This window comes from Lissotriton vulgaris, unplaced genomic scaffold (genome assembly GCF_964263255.1).
Source record: "Lissotriton vulgaris unplaced genomic scaffold, aLisVul1.2 SCAFFOLD_584, whole genome shotgun sequence".
Classification (NCBI taxonomy): Eukaryota; Metazoa; Chordata; class Amphibia; order Caudata; family Salamandridae; genus Lissotriton; species Lissotriton vulgaris.
Genome location: NW_028247781.1, coordinates 277,536 through 301,039, shown reverse-complemented (window position 1 = coordinate 301,039; position 23,504 = coordinate 277,536). Strand labels below are relative to the sequence as shown.

The window sequence follows — 23,504 nt, the reverse complement described above, 5'->3', positions numbered from 1 at the left end:
CCTCTTTCTATCTATCGCCCTCACTCTATCTATCGCCCTCCCTCTTTCTATCTATCGCCCTCCCTCTATCTATCTATCGCCCTTACTCTATCGCACTCACTCTATCTATCTATCGCACTCACTCTATCTAGCGCATCACCACAGCATCACTCACCACCACAACAGCATCACTCAGGGGTACCACAACATCACTATGCGCCACCACATCATCACTGAAGGCCACAGCATTACTCGTTGCCACCACAACATCACTCAGCACCACCACAGCATCAATCTGTGCAACCATTCAACAACAACTGGTTCAAATATGTTCTCTCAATGTTTCAAGCTTTATTACAAATGTCACAAAAAGAGGTTAATATTTCACTTCTGTTCTTGGATTTTTGTCACAATAAAATACGCTGAACATAATCTTCATAAAAGTTATTTACAAACGTTTAAGCTATTGCCATTATAAATTACAATAACTTTTAAGTATTAATTATTTTTTTTTTAAATTAAAAGCCATTGTTATTTGTAATATCAATACATGTAAGTCACGTAAATACAACACATATTGCATTACAAATGCTATAGGTGTCACATTTGCAAAAGTTATAACTATTGGCATTGTAAATGACAAAGCTATTAATTTTGCTATTTTTAAAACCAACACATAAATAAAAAATGTGTCATTTACAATACCAATAGCTCAAACTTTCCTAAAGGGAGACCTATTGCATTGCAAATGCTTGTTAAAGGTGTTACTGGAAAAGAGAAACCTACATACTTTCACCATAAGAATAAACGAAAAAAACAAGTACCCCCACCTGAGCAATGCTTTCGCTACCTCGGCCTGGATTTAATTCCGACAAGTATAAGTCCACACACAGCCATGCTCTGGTAGCTTTCCTCCAATAAATCAACCTCCCTCTGGTATTCAGGCCTGAGCAATCAGTGCAGTATCAACAAGCAGCAAGTCAGCTGAATAAGATTAGACCTAATATAGCAGATCCCACAGGTTCACAGTCATAAAACCTAAACAGATCATGCATTGCGTCCGTGCCAGCTGGATTACTGTTCTGAAAGTTAAACCAGACTGGTTCCCAGTATGATGCACAAACAGAGGAACACATCGTACAGAGGGTTTGGGTACTCAAAGTTGGGTGTTAAAGTGTCTCAGTGTAGGTTGGGTGGATAAGCAGAAATCCAGATAAAGGCACAGGTTTCACTGAACATACGAAGCATTATTTCTCCATATCACTTCCTTGCCTCTCACATATCAGAGTGTAGAGCAAAAAAGGGGAGAGGCTAAAACGAATTTACATGCTGATGGCTCATAATAAACTGCTGCAAAGTGCTATTCCGGACCAGATGTTAAAACTGTGGTTCGTGCCCTCTGTGCTTGGAGAGGAGAACTTTCACTTTATAATTTTCTGAACAGCTACTTTTAGATTCCGAGGCATACAATGGCAAAATATATTTGCAGTGATTGAAAGTGAAGACAGAGGAGTAGAAAATACTCCAGAAGAAATTCCAATGGTCCACCATTTTTAATCGAGCCTGGGCAGCACATGCGCTGCTCTGCGAGGCATGCTGTATTCCGGTATTGCTTGAAGCTCCGCCCATATTTTTCATTGGCTTGTGTCACTGTAAACTGTGGCTGTTCATTGGTCAATAGGCTTAGAAGTCCCTGCTTAGTACCGCCTTGTCTCATTTTGTAAACTCCCATGAGGACACCCTTGTTGTGTGTGTGTTATTACTCTGTTGGCTTTAATTACAGCCTCCGAGCACTATTTTCTCAAATAGCTTTGTCTTGCCTGTTATTGCAAGCAGGACACGGTCTCTCCTAACGCTTTAATAATAATAATAATATTGAGCTTATAGAGCGCTCAGTAACGCCATCACGGCGTGTCCCCGCGCTGAAGCTGTCATAGGAAAACAGCAGTCAAAGACCAGGATCTATGCAGTGTATAGATGTGTTTTAAGTAAGGCCCTAAACCGCGTTTCACTGCTCTCCAGTCTCAGAGCAGGGGGAAGTTTATTCCATTTTTGAGCTGCTTGGAGCGCAAAGGAGCGTCCGCCCATTCTGGCCTTCCTAATCCTGGGGACTGTCAGCAGTCCGGTACCCTCCGAACGGAGGGTCCTAGTTGGTTCGTATCGGCTGACTAGATCCTTTAGGTAAGTCGGTGCCCTGTCCCAGACGATACGGTGACAGAAGAGGAGGCACTTAAACATCACACGCTTCTTCACAGGCAGCCAATGAAGCGCATCCAGCGCCATTTTCGAGCTGGCTCTCCTGGGTCTTCTTAACACCAGTCTGGCGGCGGAGTTCTGTATGACTTGTAGGCGACCTATGCTGCCCTCGGTTGCCCCAAGGAACAGGATGTTGCCATAATCTAACCGCGATATCACCAGTGCCTGCGTTAGTGTCCTTCTGGCCGATAAAGGGAGGAGGTCTAAAGTTTTGATTAGGGTCTTTAGTACTCCAAAACATTTGCCCACAAGACGCCTTATGTGGCCATCATATGAGAGCGGGATTCATCCAGATTCCTAAGTTCTTAGCCTCCTGACATGGTATGGGGGTGGGGCCCAGACATGAAGGCCACCACTCAGCCGACCAGTTTTCGCTTTTACCCCCTACCACCAGTACCTCTGTTTTAGAGCCATTGAGTTTTAAACAATGGGCATCCATCCATTCTGCTAGTGCTTGCATACAGGATTTAAAGTTGTTAGGGGTGTTGGAGGTGTTCTGCGATAGGGAGATTAGCAGCTGGGTGTCGTCAGCGTACGACACCAACTCCACCCCAAAGGAATGTACAACTTTCGCCAGGGAGGCCATGTATAGGTTAAAAAGAGTAGGGCTCAGAGCTGAGCCCTGAGGCATTCCCTGGTCTAGTGACATTTCCACTGAGCGGCATGTCCCTTGCTGTACCTGGAAACATCTTTCCGTCAGAAACGATTGTAACCAGCATAGCGCAGGACCAACGACCCCGGCTTCGTTCAGACACCGTAGCAGGATGGAATGTGCTACGGTGTCAAAAGCCGCACTAAGGTCGAGCATAATCAAGGCCATAGTATGCCCTGCATCTGCCCCTGCTCTTAAAGCTTTAAAAAAAATCTTTATAGCACGGGCGCTGAATGCAATAGGTCTCAAATTTGCATGAGTTAAAGCTATTGGCATTGTAAATGAAATTGCCTTTTATTTGTCTGTTTTTAAAAACAACACATAAATAAAAGGCAATGTCATTTAGAAAGCCAATAAAAGCTCAATCTCTCGTAAATGTGAGACCTATTGCATTGCAAATGCTTGTTTTTTGTTTTTTAATGGGGCGGACAGGGAAGCAACAAAAAAAACACCAAAACAGCACTCATCCTTGTATTTTGGTTTACAGGGGGACAGCATACTCACTTCATATGTTTGTCAGCTGTCCCTCTCATGCAAGACAGACCTGACACACACACACACACACACACACACACACACATAAATATATATATATATGTATATGTGTGTATTTATATATATATATATATATGTATATAGTATTATCTCTTCTTGGAATCTAGTCTGCTTTATTTCATGCACAGTAATTAAAAAATAATTATCAATATTCAAATCTACTCTTTTGGACCTACAAACATGAAGGCACGGGTTCTAATCCTGGTGTTAGCAGATGACCAAAATCTGCATTAATTGCGCCCAAACGGATGTATCCTTCTGTAACTCAAAGTTCAAATAACTGCAATGTCTCAAAGAGTGCATTGTAGAAACTAACTACAAAGTGGGTCACTAGGATCATCCTAACTGTATGTTATTCTACGTACTCAATATATATTAGATTTTAAAATATGGTTCCAACAAGACCTAAAACACACAATACTTGTTCTACTAGGATACACCTCAAGTTTGAAACACACTCCCTAGCATATCGTATAACTTTATGTCACATATACAACCAAGTTTTTTTTCACCAGATTTTGCACATTTGTGTTACGGGCAGCAACAAAAAAACAAAGTATGTACTAAAAGTTAGAACACCTTTTCTGTAATATTTCTTTTTGTTGTCACTTTTACTGAGGGCATAATTTGTAACTACCTTCACTGCTAGAGCCCAACACCCTTCCCTACTCCACTTGCACTCCGGCCATGCCATCCTGTGAGTATCCGAAATATTCTTTTCAATTTCCACAAACCACTAGAATGGCGAGAACCGAATTGCTCTAATGCATTTGTTTTACTATAGAAAAAGTAGACAAGAATTGAATAACTTCCCACTGGAGCTGCAATCACTCAGTTGGAAAGACTCCCCCTGCACCATTCCAACTCAGAACTGTATTTAACTGTTACTGTCTGCAATTCAGAGGAAAACGAAAATCTCATGTTGACCAATGGCAAGCGTGAGTTGTTTGTTTGGCACTGTGTGCTTTTTCTCACACCTGTAGATGTATTTTCCCATTTTAAGCAAACAAAGCCAAACATTGCTAATATGCCAGGACGCAAGTAACTTGACATCTTTGCAAACCACATCACCTCTCTATGTCGAATCACAATATATTTCTTCTTAAGAATAATCTCAATGGAAGTATGCCCCTACAAACTACAACATGGAACAGATATTTTTTTTAAATTAAAAACATACCTCGATAGTTCAAATAAACCTAAATGCACGCCAATTAAAAAAACACAACAGAGAACATGACAGAAAAATAAACCACCACAAAAAAATCTGCTACCCCGAACATTTAGAATAGCCAGGAAATGAGAATGAAAAGGCTGCACACGTATAATTACTAAAACGATATATGGTTATTAATCAGACAACCATTCTGTAAATAATTGTTTAAACAGTGTGTGAAAATAAGACCCAGTTTTAGAACCAAAAAGGTAATAAGCACAAATGAAAAGGTAGAATGTATTTTAAATCACTGTGACTGTTTATTGGCACTGTGGAATGCAGAGCACATACCTATACTTCGTTCCACAATACTGGAATAGAACTAAATATCTGACCCGGGAAGAGCTCATACTTCCCAGATCAAAACACCACGCAAGAGATGCAGCAGTGTCTTTCGTTTGAGAGATCCCTCTACCGGAGTCAGGCAAAGAAATAAAAGACAGACACGCAACGATGGCATGCAAGAGGACTCATGACCGCCATAATGCCGGCCATGTTTGGGAGGCACTCGTTGCTTTACGGGTAAAGCGATATTAATACATTACAGTAAATTTCAAGGGTTATTTATAATTCTGCAACAAAAATTATAGACAACTTCATCATGTAGTAGAATAAGTTGCAAAATCAGCATTGATTTACTTTACTTAGAATATTTCACAAACATACATTTTCTACGGAGTGAACGTACAGTCGTTTAAAAATAAATCTAAACTTTGGATCGTTTGAGAAATTGCAATGTATGTTTTTTTGTTTACCCAGCACCGTCGTTTCGATGACTCTAAGGGATGTTCCTTCCAAGATGGCTCCCACGCAGAAACATTTGTCGGTAGAACATTAAACAATTTCAACTCTTTCTTATAGCTAACGTCCGACGATTTTCAAGAAATGCAGCTCACTGACCTGTAGAGATTGGCACGGCCGGTTAATTACACCCTGGTACTATTGTATTGGTCTCGAATTGGATTTATAGAGCGCATCACACCCTTTACAAAGCATCGAAGCGCATAGGTAGAGAGATCTCTAGAAGTGTTTTAGAACTTAGAACATTGATAATATTTCCCCACGTTCTCTACAATAATATATTATGGACATTTAATGGTGAACCACATTTAATAATATTTTAACTGGTATTCTTAAAATTATTATGTACAGTATTCTCTATTCATTGTTTTCGATGTAATTCTTCACACTGAAAAGGAAGATATACTTTCAATATGGCGGACCTGACCGCGTCACGTTGCTACAGTGTTACTGGTCTGGTCTGTGAGTCGCGTTTTACGTCTGTGACTTTGATGGAAAGCTCTCAAAATACTGCCTGAAAATACTCTGCAACCTTAGAGAGAAACTGTGCTGTCTCACATTTCTATGTTTTTTTTGTTGCTGTTTTATTTTGCAAACTCGATCCGAGAGTATTGGAACAATTTACGTGAGCACCAGTTACATTACACAAGAAGAAAACATTATTGTTTTTTCTTTTTCGGACACGATCCCAAGATGTATAGCAGATTTATGATAGAGAAGTCAGGCAACTACACCTGGGGTAAATAACTAAAGATTAGAGTGACATATTATTTGCACTATGTAACAAATAAAGATTTATTTGTGCCCTGGCACGCCCCGCGAGGCCCAGAAATAAAAATTAGTTGGTAATGTCTGGAATGGGTGAGAGTGATGTGCAGGAAAACCTCGACTGCAGCACTAAAAAGCTTAGTGATTCACTGTGATTAGTTAGTAGGTGTCACCAGTCTCTAATGTGAGCATCACAATACGTGCAGCAAATTTCTAAAAATATATGGCCATTTATCAGGCACAGTTGCCAACGGACCGGTGGCGTAACAAAACTTGAGGGGGCCTCCCTGCAAAGTGCAAGGTGGGCATACATGTCAATATTTTAGGACAGGGGCGTGGGAAATTTAAAGTAAAACATCGGGAGATGGAAAATTCCTCATTGACTTATATTGTAGAAAATGCAATTTCAGACCGGAGACAGCTGAAATGCAGCCATGTTTGGCTTGAAAAATCGGTAGTCTCCTGCCTGAATCGGGTATATTGGCATGTATGAAGGTGGGCCCCCCTTCCGGACTTACTCAGGAGCTCGCAGGCCAGTGTACTGTGCTAAGGGGGGGCCCTTGAGCCCGGCCTCCCCCCCCCCCCACCCATGCACGGCAGGGGCCTTTGTTACGCCACTGCAACTGCCCCATTTTTGCCGGACAGTCCCCGCAAGTTGGAGACTGTCCTCTGTAATATTGTTGCAGAAACTGTTCCTCTTTATTCCACACAGGTACCCAAACAAGAACTTTCTATCTGAAGCAGCCCTGTGCTGCATAATGTCCTGGGATTTTTTTTTCAAATGTTAGCCACTATGTATGAAGGGGCTAATCTTTTTGAATATAGAAGCACGCGTAACTTACTGTGGATGCAAAGAAGATACACTGTTTGGTAAACAGCACGTAACCCAGATACGTGGGCAGCCAGCTAATAATAAGGAGAGTCGAGCAGTGTTTGGTTTGGCTGCATGCCAAAGCAAAAGCAGAACCGTAAAAATATTTGGCATGTAAATTGTGCAACAGACGTCATGTAAGTATATGATGAGACGCCTCATGATTAAAAAAAGTATACTTACCTAGTATGCAGACGTGCCTCATTTTTTAGTACATTAATCTGTGAGTGGCATTTATTTAAAGTGTTGGTTCTGAAAGATAAACTCACAAACATGTCCTCCCTTGCCAGGATGACGCTTTCGTTTGTGAATCAAAAGGCAATTCATTTATTGTGAGCCCTTGTTTCTTATTATAGATGAAGCAACGTTATAATCTATTAACTCCATAACAATATAGGTTTTTTGTACAGTGCATATCCTGAACTGATGTATTTCAAGAAGCCCTGAAGAGTGACGATAAAGGAGAAAGAGGCTCAATAAAAGAAATGAATTGCCTAGGATTACACAATTTGGTCAAGCAGGGAAGCAGGGAATGATCTCAGGTTTCCAAGTTTCACATTGTGCACATGAGCATCTTCCGTTTTATATCAAAGATGAAAACTTTGCTTTTAATTCTTGTCTGAGCTAAATCACCACAGTTACAGAAATACACATATTACATGTTAAATCAAGTTGATACAAGCAGTATTTCTAACAAAAATATAAGATTAAGGGAAGCCAGGGTACTCCCTTTTAATGTTGATGTCACCGTTTTCTTCCGACTTTACAAAGAGGTGTGTTAGGAGGGGCTTAACACTTCTGTGAAAGTAATTACATGCAGTATCTCTTTCGTTTCAAATTTAGAAGAGCTTGGTAGAGTTAACACTTTTTGGAGGTGGCCCCCACACCTTAAATAATACACTTAGGCCAAGGTGTGGTTGAATACTTTTTATTTCCTCGGAGCGCCGGGGAAACGCTCTCGCTCTTAGTCGGGCTCGGCCGCTAACTAAAATGGCTGCCCTTCCGGTTCCGGTCTCCGCCTACCTGGCAACACTAGACCGTCACCACATATCTCCTCCTTTTAGCACCCTCAACAATATGTGATAAGTACAACGGAACAGTCTTACTTGATGCTCATGGTAAAGTCATCAAACTTCTTTGGAACTCTTACGACTCTGCCGGCTCTCGTTCTCACCGCTTCCTTCTCACTCGCTCCTCCGAATGCTCTTTGGGTAGTGTTCTGCCAATTTCTCTCGCTGTTACTTCCTTGCTCAGATTCCCGTTTACTCTTGTCCAGTTCTTTCCTGCTTTCCTTCTGAGTCGTCTCTTCTCCTGTTCTATTGTCTTCTTCCCAGGTGTTGCCGTTCTCACTCTCCTTTCTCAGCTCTTCTTCCCTTCCTTCACTTCCGTGCCCTTGCACGCCTTCTTCGGGGTCCAGTCCTCCTTCCGTAGCCATCTCCCATTTTAGAATCTTGTTACATTTAGCCATTCGGTCTTGTGACCACACCTTGCCATCGCTTAACAGTGCTGATCGGGCGTATGGTTCAATGACCTTGAGGGGTGGTGTGAACTTACTTTCTCCCTTCCTTTTCACCGTCGCTATTTTCACCCTCACCCAGTCTCCCTTCTCTAAGGTCACTTCTTGCACGCTGCAAACTTTTGTTGTAATGTTCTGCGTATACTTCCTGCGCTCTCTCCATGTTTCTTTTCACCACTGCAGGGGACCATTTGCTCTGTACTACCATGTGCCTCCACGCCAAATTGTCCTTGGTGAAAGGTTCTCTTCCTTTCAACACTTTGAATGGACTGTATCCTGTGCTTCCAGGAGTGATGCGGTATGCCCATAGCATTTTGGGCAGTTCCTTCTCCCAATCTTGACCTGCGCTGATTGCTGCTTGAATGGTTCCCACGATCACCTGTTGAACCGTTCGGCCAATCCATTCCCTGCCGGGTGGTAGATGGGGGTGTGTTTTACCTCTATCCCGTTCCGGGCCATGAACGCCTCCCATTTGGTTGACACAAACTGTGGTCCATTATCGCAGGTTATTACTTTGGGGATCCCTTCCTTTACGAATATCGCATTCAGGAATGACAGCACTGCTTCCGTGTCCACTGTTTCTGTTACTTCCACCTCCGGCCACTTTGAGTACCTGTCTACCATCACAATGGCGTACTTCTGCACTCCTTCGATGTTGAGGATAGGTCCTATGATGTCAATGGATACCATTTCCCATGGGCTGCCGGGCGTTGGAAATTTGCCCAATGGCAGCCTTATCAAGGTTTGAGATTTGTCTGCTCTGGAGCATGATTCGCACATCCTCACATACTTCTCCACTTGGGCGTCAATCGCAGGCCACCAGTATGCCTGCTTTGCCAATGCCTTGGTCTTCGTGATTCCTTGATGTCCTTCATGCAGTATCGCCAACAGGTGTTCCACCAACTTCTGGGGAGGAATAACTTTGTCCCCCCTCAACAAGAACGTGGGATTCTCCCCAATCGACAGTTCTTCTCTCACCTCCCAATACTTCCTCATCTGGCTGTCTAGGTGTCTCTTGTCCGGCCATCCATGTGTCACATACCCTTTAATTGCCTCCAGGGTTTCATCTTGACTGTATGCTTCCGCCCATTCTTGTTCGCTGATGACTTGTTCCAGGTCCTGCATGGTCACCACCATGTACCCTTCCCATCCGGGGGGTTCCTGTTCATCCACTCCTTCCTATGCTGCCGCTCTGCTTAAGAAATCAGCGACTCTGTTCCTGGGGCCTGGTATGTACTCCACCTCGTATACATAATCCAACAGCCTTAGCGTCATCTTCGCTATTCGCAGTGTTGCATGTGCGTGTCCATTAGAGGTGAGTACTTTTATCAGGGGTTTGTGGTCAGTGCGTACCAAGAACTTAGCCCCCCATAGGAATTGCCTGAAATGTTCCATCGCCCATACTACGGCCAACATCTCTTTTTCAATTACACTGAACTTTTCTTCATTGGGCGCCAAGGATCTAGACGCGAAGCAAACCGTAGAGACCTCACCCGTACTTGATTTCTGCATCAGCACAGCCCCCAGCCCTCTGTCGCTGGCGTCTGTGGTTAGTATTGATGCTGCGGAGGGTCAAATCCCTTGCGTGGTATAGCCTCGCTCATTTCCTTTTTCAAAGCCTCAAACTCCTCTTGTTCTTCCTTGGCCCATTTGAACCCGTTTTTCTCCTTCAGTAGTTGTCGAAGGTGGTGGGTTTTTGTAGCAAAGTGTGGGATGAACTTGCTGTAAAATTCAGCCATCCCTAGGAATGACCTGACATCTTCCTTTCTTGAGGGGGCTGGTGCGTCTTTTATCGCCGCCAAGTTGGCCCTCTTTGGCTCAATACCTTTCTCACTGATTTCATGTCCAAGGTATGTCACAGATGGCACACCAAACTTGCATTTTCCCCACTCAGCCGTGAGTCCGTTGTTCTTTAGTATCTCCAGTACTGCATGTAGCTTGTCATTGTGCTCAGGTTTGGACCTCCCCATTACGAGTATATCGTCCTGGAAGTACTGTACTCCTTCCACCTTTTGGAACCTTTTATGCATCAGTTTTTGAAAGACTGCGGCCGCTGACGCTAGTCCAAATGGCATCTTCACGAATTTGTAACACCCGAACGGTGTGATGAAGGATGTGAGGCGGCTGCATGTGGGGTGCAATGCTACTTGATGGTATGCCGAGGATAGGTCCACTGTGGAAAACCACTTTATTCCTTTGGTTTTCGTGAGCATCTCGTTAATGCGTGGCAGTGGGAATTTGTCAACCAGTATGTTCTTGTTGAGGTCTCTGAGGTCCACGCACAACCTCACCTTCCCATTGGGTTTTTGTGCCACCACTAAGGGTGATAGCCATTCCGCACTTTCAATGGCCTTTATTATGCCACCTTTCTCCAATCTTTCTAGCTCTTTTTGTACTGCTTCTCGGCATCGGAACGGTATGTTTCTGGACTTATGGCTCACAGGTTTGGCTCCTTCCTTCAAGTGTATCATGTGCGTGAATTTTTTTTATTTTCCCAATGAACACTTCCGGATACTCTCTCTTCCATGCCTCTCCCTCGTATCCTTGTTCCGTATCCATCAGCATCACCTTCTCCACCCCTCCCGGATTGAGTTTAATGCCCAGGGCACCTTGGTCTTTCCATCCGAGCACCGAAGGCCCCTTTTCTGACACATACAGCTTGCAGTCGGCTTGGCATCCTCTGAATTCAAACAATAAAGGACAATATCCCAACATGGGTATCCTGTGTCCTGTGTAGGTGACTGGTCTCAAATCCATGGGATGTAGTTCCTTCCTTATTACCTCCTGGAATTCTTCTTCCCATACCTTTCTCTGCATGATCATGATGGGAGATCCTGAGTCTGCCACTATGTCGATCATCACTCCTCCTATGTTCATTTTTAGTACCGGTTTGCTGGAACTTTTGCAGTCCACATCCAACACTTGGTCCTCTATGTAGAGAACTTCTTCACCGTACTCTTCTCCTCCCTGCGCCTCTTCTTCGTCGGCGCTACCCTGGACGATGTACTTGACCGCTGCTCCTCTGGGTTTTCGTCTGCAGACTTTTTCGTAATGGCCAAATATGCCGCAGTACGCACATTTCGCTCTGAATGCTGGACACACTTTGTCATTTCCCACATGTGATGTGCTACCACACCTGTAACAGCTTGATTTCTTCTCCCAACTCGTCTTCTGCGGCGCTCCCACATTCTGCTGGTTTCTTTTCGAGTATTGGCTTCTGGTTGGTCCCGTTTGTTTGGGTTTGTCCCCTTTGTTGTTCACCATCACTGTGCATACTCTCGGTTTGCTCCCCGTGTCCTTCCTGGCTGCTTCCGCGCATTTTTTGGATAATTCCGCCTTCTTCACCAAAGCCCATACTTCTTTGAGGGGCGCATCTCCAGTTACCCACAATTTTTCTTGTACTGCTGTGTTTGACGTATGCATGATGATTTGATCTTTCACCAGTTCATCGTGTAGGGCTCCGAACTTGCATGTTAAGGCCAATTTTTGTAGCGCTGCGACATATTCGTCAATGGTCTCGCCGCTCTCCTGCTTCCTCTGGAAGAAATTGCACTGATCTATGGCCACACACACTACTGGTCTATAGTGCGCATCTAGATCTTCTATCGCGTGTTGGAATACGTCTGTGTCCGTCGCTTGCCTTCACTATGTTGTCGTACACTCTTATACCTTCCGGCCCTAGATTGTGCAGGAGTATCTTCTTCCTCCTTGGGCTGGAGTATTCTGCATTACCCTCTTCCTCAAGTGCCGACAAATAATTGAGAAAGTACCTCTTCCAGTCTTCCCATGGCATCGTGGGTTCTCCTCTTTTCGGCAGGAACGGCACCATGCTGGTGAGTGATGTGGAGGGTGTAGCCATCCTTTCGTTGTCCCTTGGCTGAGCTCGGGCTTGTACGTTGTCACTGAGCGGGCTTCCTGGTGCTTGCCTTTCTTCTCTTCCTCTCTCTTGGGTCGGGTTGCCGTCGTCGCTGTCTGATGCCCCTCGGGAGTCCAGGTTTGCTTCCAGCCTTTTCTCCCTGGTCGGGTTGTTAGCTCTCCCCTTGACCAGTCCGCCTGTTTGGCGCTCTTTGCTCCTCTCGGGCAGGTTAGGCTGCGGCTGCGCCTTGGCACACTAGTGACTCCGAGTGTGGAGCGTCGCCTAGCGCTGTGTTCCCCTCCTTTGTGTGCTGCCCGAGGCTTCCTGCGTCTGCTCGCAGCTGGGCTTATCTGTACCCTGGCGCGCTCCACGGCTACCTTGTCCCTCCAAATCGGCGTTTCGCCTCTGAGCCGTGGCTGCTCCGACCTGGTCTGCTGCTCACGTAGCACCCTGCTTGCTCTTGTGGCCCGATACGATGCTCACCCGCTGCCGCGCTCCGAGGTGTGTATTCGATATGGGCTTATACCTCCGGTAGTTTCGTTTTCGTTTTATTCTTCTTTTTCTTTTTCTTTTTTTTTCTTTCTCGTGGATCCTCGATATTTTGTCAATCCTGCCTCGTCGCCATTTGTGGAGGTGGCCCCCACACCTTAAATAATACACTTAGGCCAAGGTGTAGTTGAATACTCATTATTTCCTCGGAGCGCCGGGGAAACGCTCTCGCTCTTAGTCGGGCTCGGCCGCTAACTAAAATGACCGCCCTTCCGGTTCCGGTCTCCGCCTACCTGGCAACACTAGACCGTCACCACACACGGTATACAACCTTTACAACAAAACTTTTACCACGCACTACCATTACAACGCAGTCATTACAACGCAAACCATTACAACGCATTGCGCTGGGGGGCGCTCTAGGATAGGGAAGACGTTTAATTTACTATCCAATACCTTCCCTAGTGTCCACGGGGACTGGAGTTGGAATAGTAAATTAAACTATTCACTATCCAGCACCCCAAAGCGCTATGCGTTGTAAAGGCATGCGTTGTAAAAACTGCGTTGTAAAGGTATGCGTGGTAAAAGTATGCGTTGTAACGTCATACATCCCCACACACTTATACTTCCTGAAGAAATAGTTGCTGTATTCTACAGCAAAAAATTCTGAAGACAGTTACACCAAGTAGCATGAAACGTTACTCAGACTAGGCCACTTTTCTGGATTGGTGCAAATCGATTTGAGTGGTTTAAAATGATTTTTGCTTTACAAAAAGGTACTTGGTAGACTTTAAAGGGCTAATATTGTGCGGATTTAGAACATTAATCCATGAATAAGGCTCCCTGTTTTCCGTTTTTACTGATTTTTACAGATAAATACAGGCTGAAAACCACTTCTTTTCTTGTCTCTATTTATGTTTAAATGTGGATAAAAACCGGAATTGGGTGCTGTTTGAGAGATTCTAAATACACTTTGCCATGACTGTCAGGCCAATAACTGTGTAGATTGATAGGTAAGGGGGTAAAAAAAGAAAGGAATTTTTGTAAAGAGGCATAAACAGCAGTAGCTATGCACAAGGTTGATACTGAAATGTACATATTTTCATATAAGTGATTGATTTATCTTCTGCGGGTGTTCATATCACTGAAACCTGACAGGCATTCAAGCATTACTGCATAATAATTGGTTAAATAAATGTGGAAATGTACCACTTTCAGCTTTACTTTTTTCACAAAACCCATAATAACTATGGATAAATACAGATAAAGTTGACAAAAAAATATATATAAATACAGACTGAAATGACACAAAAATAAATACCATAAAACCGGGAGCCCTATTCAAGAATTATCATAACATCTGTATCCGAGGATGGTGTTTGCAAAAATATGTGTATCAGGTTGAGGAAGCATGTTTTACTGCAGGCAAGTTTGGTATCTTCAGACGGCAACAGATATGACTGGCTTGCTATAAATTTGGAATGTTACTGCTGCCACAACGCAATGCAGGAGTTCACCAGCAAGCCATGAATACCACTTTCACAGAAAAAAAAATTGGGGGGGCTTTATGGTGCACAGCATCTCCTGATTTTATGGACGACATGTAAGGATTAGAGAAGGGTAGACACATAAAACATAAATAGTAGTAAACATAAAAATTACATTTTCTTTGAACCTAAAGGACTACTGAGCCCTAGAAGGACACAGCTTCACTGCTGCCACTTCGAGAGACATTAGACCCAGTCAGGCAGAGCTGCGAAAAATAAGGGTTGGATCAGCATCCTCTGATCCCAGGGAGTGTGAGGGGATTTTAGAAGAAAAGATCTGCCCCTCGAATTTTTGGGGGAGAGTTGTAGCATCTTCGGGTCTACAAAAAGAGACCCATAGATCCGGTGGTGTTTCCTTGGCCTAAAGTATTCAATAAATCAATGTGATTCTTGCCTTGGATCCACAGGGGTGCATTGATAATCACAGATTTTTTTTAAAAACATAAGGAGAAGCCTATAGTACTGACATTGGCACAGTAGGCAAGAACATTAGGCACAGAGCATGGCCAAATGCCTACACCATATGTTCACATTCTTTTTCACGCACCTCCAATGAGCCTACCGTGCACATTGTTCCATCAGCACGTCTTCTGGGTGCAGAGAATTACTAAATGTCCTGTTTTGTGCCAAAACTCCACAAACCAAAGCACCCCTTATGCATGATAGGGATCTGTGCGATCTGCAAATCCCCATGTCGATACGTGGATAAAATAGTACAAATAATTGGCTTTCTCCCTCCTCCACACCCTTTAATCAACACAAACACATAATGATGAATTTGAGCTGGACATGTCGAACGTATGCCAAGTTATTTGCAAATTCGTGAAATAGTACCAAAGTTATTGGCAAATGTAAAAAAGACAAAAATCATATGGAAGCCTCAACTAAACAATAATTACAGAGTTGCAGTTGCTGACTGTTATGTTACAAAAGTAGTGAGTATGTAGTTATAGCTTGATGTATCCAACTTTGTTTCTTCAGTTCAGAAGTGCAGATCGGTCTAGGATTGGACAAAGTGACGAGGACATGTTTTAAAAGCAGTAGTTCTCATTTTATGTCCCATAGTATTGTTTTCGCTACACTACAGCTAAAATCCTAAAAGGAATTTCAATAAACTTCAAAATGCTCCAAACTTGACAGGAGGTAACACTTTCTAGTGAAAAAGTCCATTTTGTAATGTCGTTTGCAATATTTATATTGCTAAACAGAAGTGGACTGCAAATGTTTTTTAATGTTCGTATTGCAATTGGAGAAGAGAGAAGTGGGCCAGAAACTAATTTTGAATTCGAAACACACAATCTGACACAACGGTCTGTTGCTTCATGCTTGTTGCTTTAGAACATTTGAGATTGTTTATGGACTGCCGTAGTTTGATTAGCTTCTACAGACTTTTATTATTATGTTTATTAGAAATTTCCAAGGTAAGAAAATAAAAACCAAAGAAAGGTCACATACATTGCATTGTACAATCAGGCGTACAAGCATATCTTAATGCTCCGGTTGTCAATGAAATGCATTAAGTTATCTCTATGAACAGTCGTACAGCATTGAAAAGAAGAAAGGCTGACAGCACCTGTGAAAGCATGCCAAGTGACCAGGAAACGCATGTATCATCGCAGGGCAACACACTCGTGGTTCACCCCTCAGTATGGGCCAGGGAGGAGGCACCACCCACCGTCGTCTAGGAAGGTCATTATGCATCAGAGTCCACTTCAGTAGGGGAAACTACAGTTCGGGGGACCGTATCCGAGCCGCCAGGGCTGTCTAAGGCATGCCTATTGGAGACATAGAGGGACCAAAAGTTTTTGGGCCTATTGCGTGGGGGTAGTAGTTTGCTGTAGTTTTTGGTTCGAGTACAGCAGTACATCATGTCCCTCGACCATTGAGCCATAGTGGGGGTAGGGCCGCGCATCCAACATGTAGCAATGCAGCGTTTAGCCAAAAGGAAAGCCATATCTACAAGTCTCCTAAGCGACTTTGGAAGCGGTTTCGAATAGCCCAGTAACGTCAGTAGCGGATCCGGAGCAGATCCATACCAGAAACACGGCCGACCTCCGCAAAAACCACCCCCCAGAACCGAGCATTCCCGGGGCAGTCCCATGCGACGTGGAAGAAGTCCGCCACTAACACCTCGCAGTGGTCGCACCTCGACTCCAAGGCCATAATGATGAAGCCGTTCTGGGGTGTAATACACCCTATTAAGATATTTAAAATGAACCATATGGTGGCGTCCGGTAAGTGATATTCTTTTGGAACTCAAACAGCAATACCCCCATATGTCATCTGAAAGTTCCGTCTGCAGGTCCCGCTGCCACTCGAGGCGTGGTTTGGAATAAGCACAGTCTCTGGCCGCTAACACCGTCTGATAAAGTCTGGATACCAGCCTAGTCGGGGAAGAAGCTTTAATGACAACCGACAGGGACAGCACCTCCGGAGGCTCAGCCATATCGTCTCCGAGAAGCGCCCTAAGAGCGCGCCTTGTTCTATGTAGCTGAAACAGAGCCAGTGCCGAGGGTGATTCCACCCCACTCACAATGTCCTCCACAGAACGAACAACCCGCATGAAAAAGGTCCCCTATGGTGTGGACCTTAAGCGACCCGAGTGCCGCAATAACACTTCTATCCCTGCACAGAGCTAGCCAATAACACCAGTCCAGGCGGGCCAATGGGGTATATAGTAGGTTAGCAGCAAGTAGGTTAAGTATACTGTGCCAGGCGTGGGTGACAGAGGCGAGTGAATCTAATATACCCGTGCGTCTGTCCTGAGGAGAGAATAAAAGAGACGGGAGAGGCTTGGGGTCAGCCACCATGGATTCTATCTGCAAGTGTGGAACATCAGGAGAGCCGTGTATCCAGTGGTATGCATGAAAGCCCTGAGCTACCCTGTAGTATAGTTCAAGGTCAGGAGCACCCAAACCTCCCATCGCATATGGTAGAGATAGTATCCTCCATGCCGTTCTGGGCTGTTTACCTCCCCAGGCAAGCCGGATCATCTACGATTGTAGGCGGTGAAAGAATTGTTTAGAAAAAACCATGGTGATGTTTAGGAATAGAAAAAGGAAACGTGGCAAAACGATAATCGTCATCAGGGATATCGGGAGCCTGATCCAGACATCTATATCATCCTCTAGTTTAGAAATGGCTACCCCGTAATTTTCCCTTAAAACAATGTCTGAGTCGGTGTGGAGCCGAATACCCAAATAGCGCACCGAATCAGTGGTCCACACAATCGCATATTCTGGATCAAAGCGGGCCGGGGTCGGAGTAAGAAGAAACATGATGGACTTATCCCAATTGACTCTGATGCCTGAAAGCAGCCAAAAAGCACCACCTCCCGTAGCACAGGCGAAAGATTAGTCTCCGGGTCTCTTACGTACAACAACGTGTTGTCGGCGTATGTAGACACTACAAGCCGATAATTCGGGAAGCGGATACCCCTGTGCCCATGGTACTTCAGCAAGACACAGGCCAGAGGCTCAGCAGTCAGGGCATAGAGGATAGGGGAAAGCGGGCAGCCTTGCCTCGTACCTCTGTAAATACGTATGGGGTCAGTGACCAAAGTACCTATCAGGATCCGAACTACGTCGCCAGTAGTTGGAGAAACACCGCACCGATACCCATGCAGCTCAAGACGTGTCGCATGAAGGGCCACTCGAAGGAGTCGAAAGCCTTCTCCATGTCCATAAATTTTGCAATAGCTGGGACCTCCGGTTGAGTATGCTGCGTAGCCGCAAATACCATTCTCAGATTATAGGTCAGATTTCGAGAGGGCACAAAACCCTCTTGTTCAGGGGCAACTAGGGTAGTGACCAGGGGGCTGAGTCGGTTCGCAAGGATTTTGGCAAAAATCTTCACGTCAACATTCATGAGGGAAAGAGGCCTATAAGAAGCGCAATCTCCCGCAGGCTTCCCCGGCTTGAGTATGGCCACCATGATAGCCGCCAGCATAGTCGGCGGTAAAGTACCCGAGGTGCAAATGTCATCGAATAAGGTTAAAAGATGGGGCAGAAGGAGGTCCTGAAAGGCCTTATAAAAGGCAACTGAAAGGCTATCACTGCCAGGGGCACTAGCCGCTCGCATGCCCGAAAGTGCAAGAACAATCTCTTCGCGTCCAATAGGCCGCATTAAAAACTCGCGATGGAGGTCGGAAAGCCACAGCAATTCAATGTGTGTCAAATATTCTAGAATGCGTTCCTCCGGCGCCGGCCCCCTCGAAGAATACAGGGCAGCGTAATATTCCCTAAATTTGGCAGCCACCTGAGAAGCAACTAGAGGCAAGCCCCCCTGAGAATCATTCATAACCGGAATAGCGGTCCCATCTCTGTGGCGTTTTGCAAGCTGCGAGAGGACCCTACGCGGCCTCTCGCCCTCGTCATAGACCCTGGCCGTGGCATACTTCCCGAGGTGTTTAAGTTCCATATCCGCCTCCTCGTGATACTCACCCAGCGTACGAGCGAGTTCCTCCTCGATGGAGGGGGTCCGATCGGGCCCGCAAATACATTCGAGTTCCCGCAGCCTGCGCTCCAGTGCGCCCAAACGAGAACGTATCACCCTAAGCACCCCCGAGTGTTTGGAGATAGTGACCCCCCCTAATGTATGCCCTTAAGGCCTCCCATACAGTTTGAGTGGAGTCCACCGAGCCTACGTTGGTCTCAAAAAACGTTTCAATGGACTCCCTAAACGCACGGGGGACGGACCTTAGGGGACAGCAGCGATAGTAGGACCGGGAGTGATCCGAGAAGGTGCGCAGTAAAATTGTACAAGCGCAGAGGGCCTGTAGTAAGTGTTGGGAAGCAAAACAATAGTCAATTCTAGTATGGATGTTGTAGTGTGCTGAGTAATGTGTATAGCCACCCTCCGAGCGATGCCCGTGCCGCCAAACGTCTGCCATATCAAACCTTAGAAGAGCGGCCTCCACCATACGTGCAGAGGCCGAAGGGTGCCGGTACGGACCATCTGACCTGTCCAAGGTGGGCTGCCTTGTAAAATTGAAGTCCCCCCCTATAGAATATTATCCATGGAATAAGGCGCTAGCAGCCTAGTCAAGGATTCGTAAAAGTCAGGTGGTCAAAGTTAGGGCCATAGATGTTGAGAAGATCTAAGTCCAGCCCCTTCCCCAGTACTCTAGAAAGTAGCTTCTACAGACTTCAAATTACCCTCAATCCGCAATTACAAGATGGAAATGGTTTGAGCAGTGTTCGGGAACCTACATGATTGAAAAATAATTATGGGTAGCCATATAGCGGAGAGGTACGCACAATTCAATCTCATGACGGTCAGGTACATGCCAGAAGCGTGTAGAATGTCCCATTTCTAGAAGAAAAGAATGTAAATTAATATGCTCTGTTCAGGAAATCAAAAGCTAGATATTTTCAAACCGGAGAACCACTCAAAAGTGGGAGAGACCTCAACTGTTGATGGTGTTTGTCTACGAAGCCAGTTGCATATAACTAAATATTCGTCCCTGCCTTAAATCCAAGACCGTTGCTTGCTTCCCAAGACCATGCACAACTGGCTATATGACCAAGGGTAGTAGCAGCGGATAGCCAAAGGTAGGGTGTGGGGTGGCTCTGGGCATACGCTGGCTATAGAAGAGGCACGGTTTGACCTCTGGTCAGAGACAGAGAGACACAGGTTTATCACACACAAACAATGGCAGACACCTCTAGGAAAGGAAAAAAAGACACCATCAAAAACGAGGATTATTGCTCTCCCTGCTGCCTATAACAGTCCTCAGAAAGGTGCAATATCCTTCTTATTATGTGCAACTCTGGGTATGTGTAATAACTTCAAAAGGTGATGTCTTCCCCTCTGAGGAATCACTGCCGGCACTTACAGCAGGAACGAAAGAACCCACATTCCTCTTTGATGACTGGGCAGTTGAAGGGAAAGTGGAGGTGAATGATCAAATACTTCGATTGCCTCAGTGAAATCAAACTAACATACACTTTACTGACTTCTGCAGACACAGGGCCTTATTTGAAGGTAGGTAAATTGAAAGCACCCACCAAAAAATGGTAGCTGCCCTGTCAGCCAACTGTCTGATTTTTCCTGTCCCCATTAGAGGAATGGAAACTGCAAGGTTTCCGCCCATGGAGCCTCAGCTGGCTCCAGCATTGGAAATCCTTGACCTGAGAGTCCATATGCTGCTTGGTCACCATGTCCCATCAACAGTCGTTTGGCCCTAAATAGTGTGGGGTGACCATCACTCACCCTTGTCCAGTATGTAAGGCTTGAATTCCAAGTGGGCACAAAAAACCTGGTGCCTGATCAATATTAATTTCTTCCTTTGGTGAATCAGCGACAGCGGTGGATGCACTGAAGGACACCATATCCCTATCTGGCAAGTGGGCATCTCTAAATATGGTGGGTGGCCCTATGTCAGGAGAGCGGAGGCAAAGGCCAGTTGAGATCTTTGAAAGTGATGGAGCAAAAGCACCTCCTTAGTTCTGAGCGAGCAAGTGAGTGAAGGGAACTAGCCCCATAACCTAGAGGAGGACTCAGTGGGAAATTTTCCTCTGAGATAGGTAAAATAATCGGGGATAACTATTGCATTTTACAGCATAATTTTTTCATATAACCAGCTAAAAATCATCCAGGTATGCTGAAGGGACAATAATGAAATATTCCAATAACTCTGAGGGGTGCAACCTTCCCTTACCCTGTGCAGGTGAGGCACACCCTCCCCGAGACATCTTTGAGCAAATGAGGGCAACGCATTGGATGTTTCAGCTCAATTTCCCTAAAAGGTAGCTAAAGAGTTAGAAGCATTACAGTTAAACAGAAACTTTTACAAATGCATAGACGTTTTCGATATGTACATCACATTTACTTCACTTAATTATTCCATCATATCATTTGCAAATAGATTCTCATTCATATCTTAGCCCTGCAGACTAAGGCCACATCTGTTGTCAAAACTATCATTTCCTTAGGTGCTCAAGCCAATGTCCTGCTGGCTTTAGGTTTCTTCTCGGGTCTGAAGAGGCTGGCCACACAAATACCACATACATTGCAGACATGTTTTTAAAATTCATATTGTGAATCCCTCACCATAGAATACTGAAACTTCAATGCATTACCTCTGCTACAGCCCTCCTGTCTGACTGAAAGCATGCGTTGAAAGTGCATCCAATCTTGCACATTGAAGTAAAAGGCAAAGTATATGGGTGTAGTAAATGTATTTTGAATATTTGGGATCCAAATGACTTGTCCAGGTATGGTTTAATTTGGGGCACGTTGGCCCTCATGGTGGCGAAGCGGGATATCGCACAAAAATGGGGCGCTACAGAATTACCCACATTGGGTCAATGGAGCCGGAATATGGACTTATTGATGTTTACAGAAAGGGCGGTGTATGTAACTAGGGCTTGCCCTCGTAAGTGGAACAAGGTTTGGACTAGTTGGAATGTATACAGCTGAGAACTATGTGACCCGTTGCCAGAAGATGATGACGCCAATTCAGACGAAGAAGAGGAGGGGGAATGGGAATGTGACAACTGACCTGCTAGCAGCAGTAGACTAAATAATGGACTACCTCACGTGGTACTGTACTTATACACTCTGATTATGTGCAACTATGTATTCAGATCTTCGCAGAACTATTGTCATACTGATTGTCAACGTGTATGTTTATGACACTGAAAAATAATAAAAATTGTTTTTAAAAAAGTATATGGGTGTAAATTGTGCGGCATTGTGGTTCTTTGAATGGCTGAAACTATATAACAAGTATTTATGATGTTCTACTTTGTTTTTCCAAATTAGTGATTAACAAGATTAGTGTTGTTTGCATATTCAGCTGACCAAAATATTTCTGGAGATTTCAGAACAGAATCCTGTAGATACAAAGGCACATATTTTTCTAGCTCTTGGTTGGTGCTCTAATGTGTTTTAAGATCCTTCAAGACGTCCCAAAGCTAACTGTTGAATTATAACCATAGTTGAGCAAAACTTATTGCAACATTTAAATATGAAATAAGACACTCTTTAGGAGAATACTACGATTGTAATCCCAAAAACTCTATAAAAAGTTAAATCTCCAGAAGCAGTTATTCATCAGCACACCCTTTGCAAAAGACATCCTTCAGAATACTATAGAGAATAGCTCCCTACCCTGAGCTTTTTCAGTGGCTGAAATGCCAATATTTGAATGCCCGGTCCCGCCATAAGCATTGGATGCATAGTTGGGATATGCTTCCACATGTAAACCATCACAACTTGCCCGTTATGAAACTCTTATATTTCGGATTACGTCTAACACCGCACCACCCCGGGTGGTGCCCTAATCTACAGACCCCCCTAGACCTGTAAAATACTTTAGTGACCTAACAGAAACCTTGGGCCTGCAGTTTATCACATATGAGAATTTTTTAGAGGTAGGCGATTTCAATATCCTTTACGGAGATTCATTAGATCCCTATGTCCACCATTTTTTTTGTTAATATTCTTTGTATTGAGTAAAAAACAACAAAATCTCAGCACTACTGCAGGTGATAGGATTACAGTTAGGGTACATCACAGGTGTTTCTTGCATTAGGAACACCCCACCAGGCCATTTTCGCAGTCAATTTGCCTCTCCCTTCCCGCCTAGTGAATCTCGCAATCTCCCTTCACTTCTACATATTTCGCTAGATGGAGACATCTATGCGCACAAATTAAGGAACAATACTGAAACCCTGAACCTAATTTAAACAGCCTCAAGCCCTACTCAGAGAGCCAGCTACACCAAAATTCTCATCTTCACAAACCTCAGTTTAACCTGCTCTGACTCGCTCTACAGCTTATGTGGACAGACCACCTCGTCCTTATCTTTACTGTCCCCTAGGGCATCTCTAGCCCCATCATCACACACAAATATATCAGCACTTTTTCCAGACCCTGAAAAGTATTAACTAAGACAATCTGACCAATGTGCTCCATCTTACACCCCTTAGCCCAGTCCATGATATAGAAATTAAAGCAAATGCTTTCAACAAAGTGACCACGGAAGCAAATG

At 44.5% G+C, this 23,504-nt stretch overlaps 1 protein-coding gene across 2 annotated transcripts in view; it reads right to left on the bottom strand.

Moving 5' to 3' along the window:
* PUSL1 (pseudouridine synthase like 1) overlaps positions 1-5,071 on the bottom strand; it is a 481,771-nt gene extending 476,700 nt beyond the window's left edge. For both annotated transcript variants that reach the window (XM_086949793.1, XM_086949794.1), the window contains exon 1: positions 4,950-5,071. In XM_086949793.1, coding sequence (XP_086805919.1) covers positions 4,950-5,008 — 59 coding nt within the window. In that variant the 5' untranslated portion in view covers positions 5,009-5,071. The remainder of the gene's footprint in view (positions 1-4,949) is intronic.
* Positions 5,072-23,504: the final 18,433 nt, after the last annotated feature.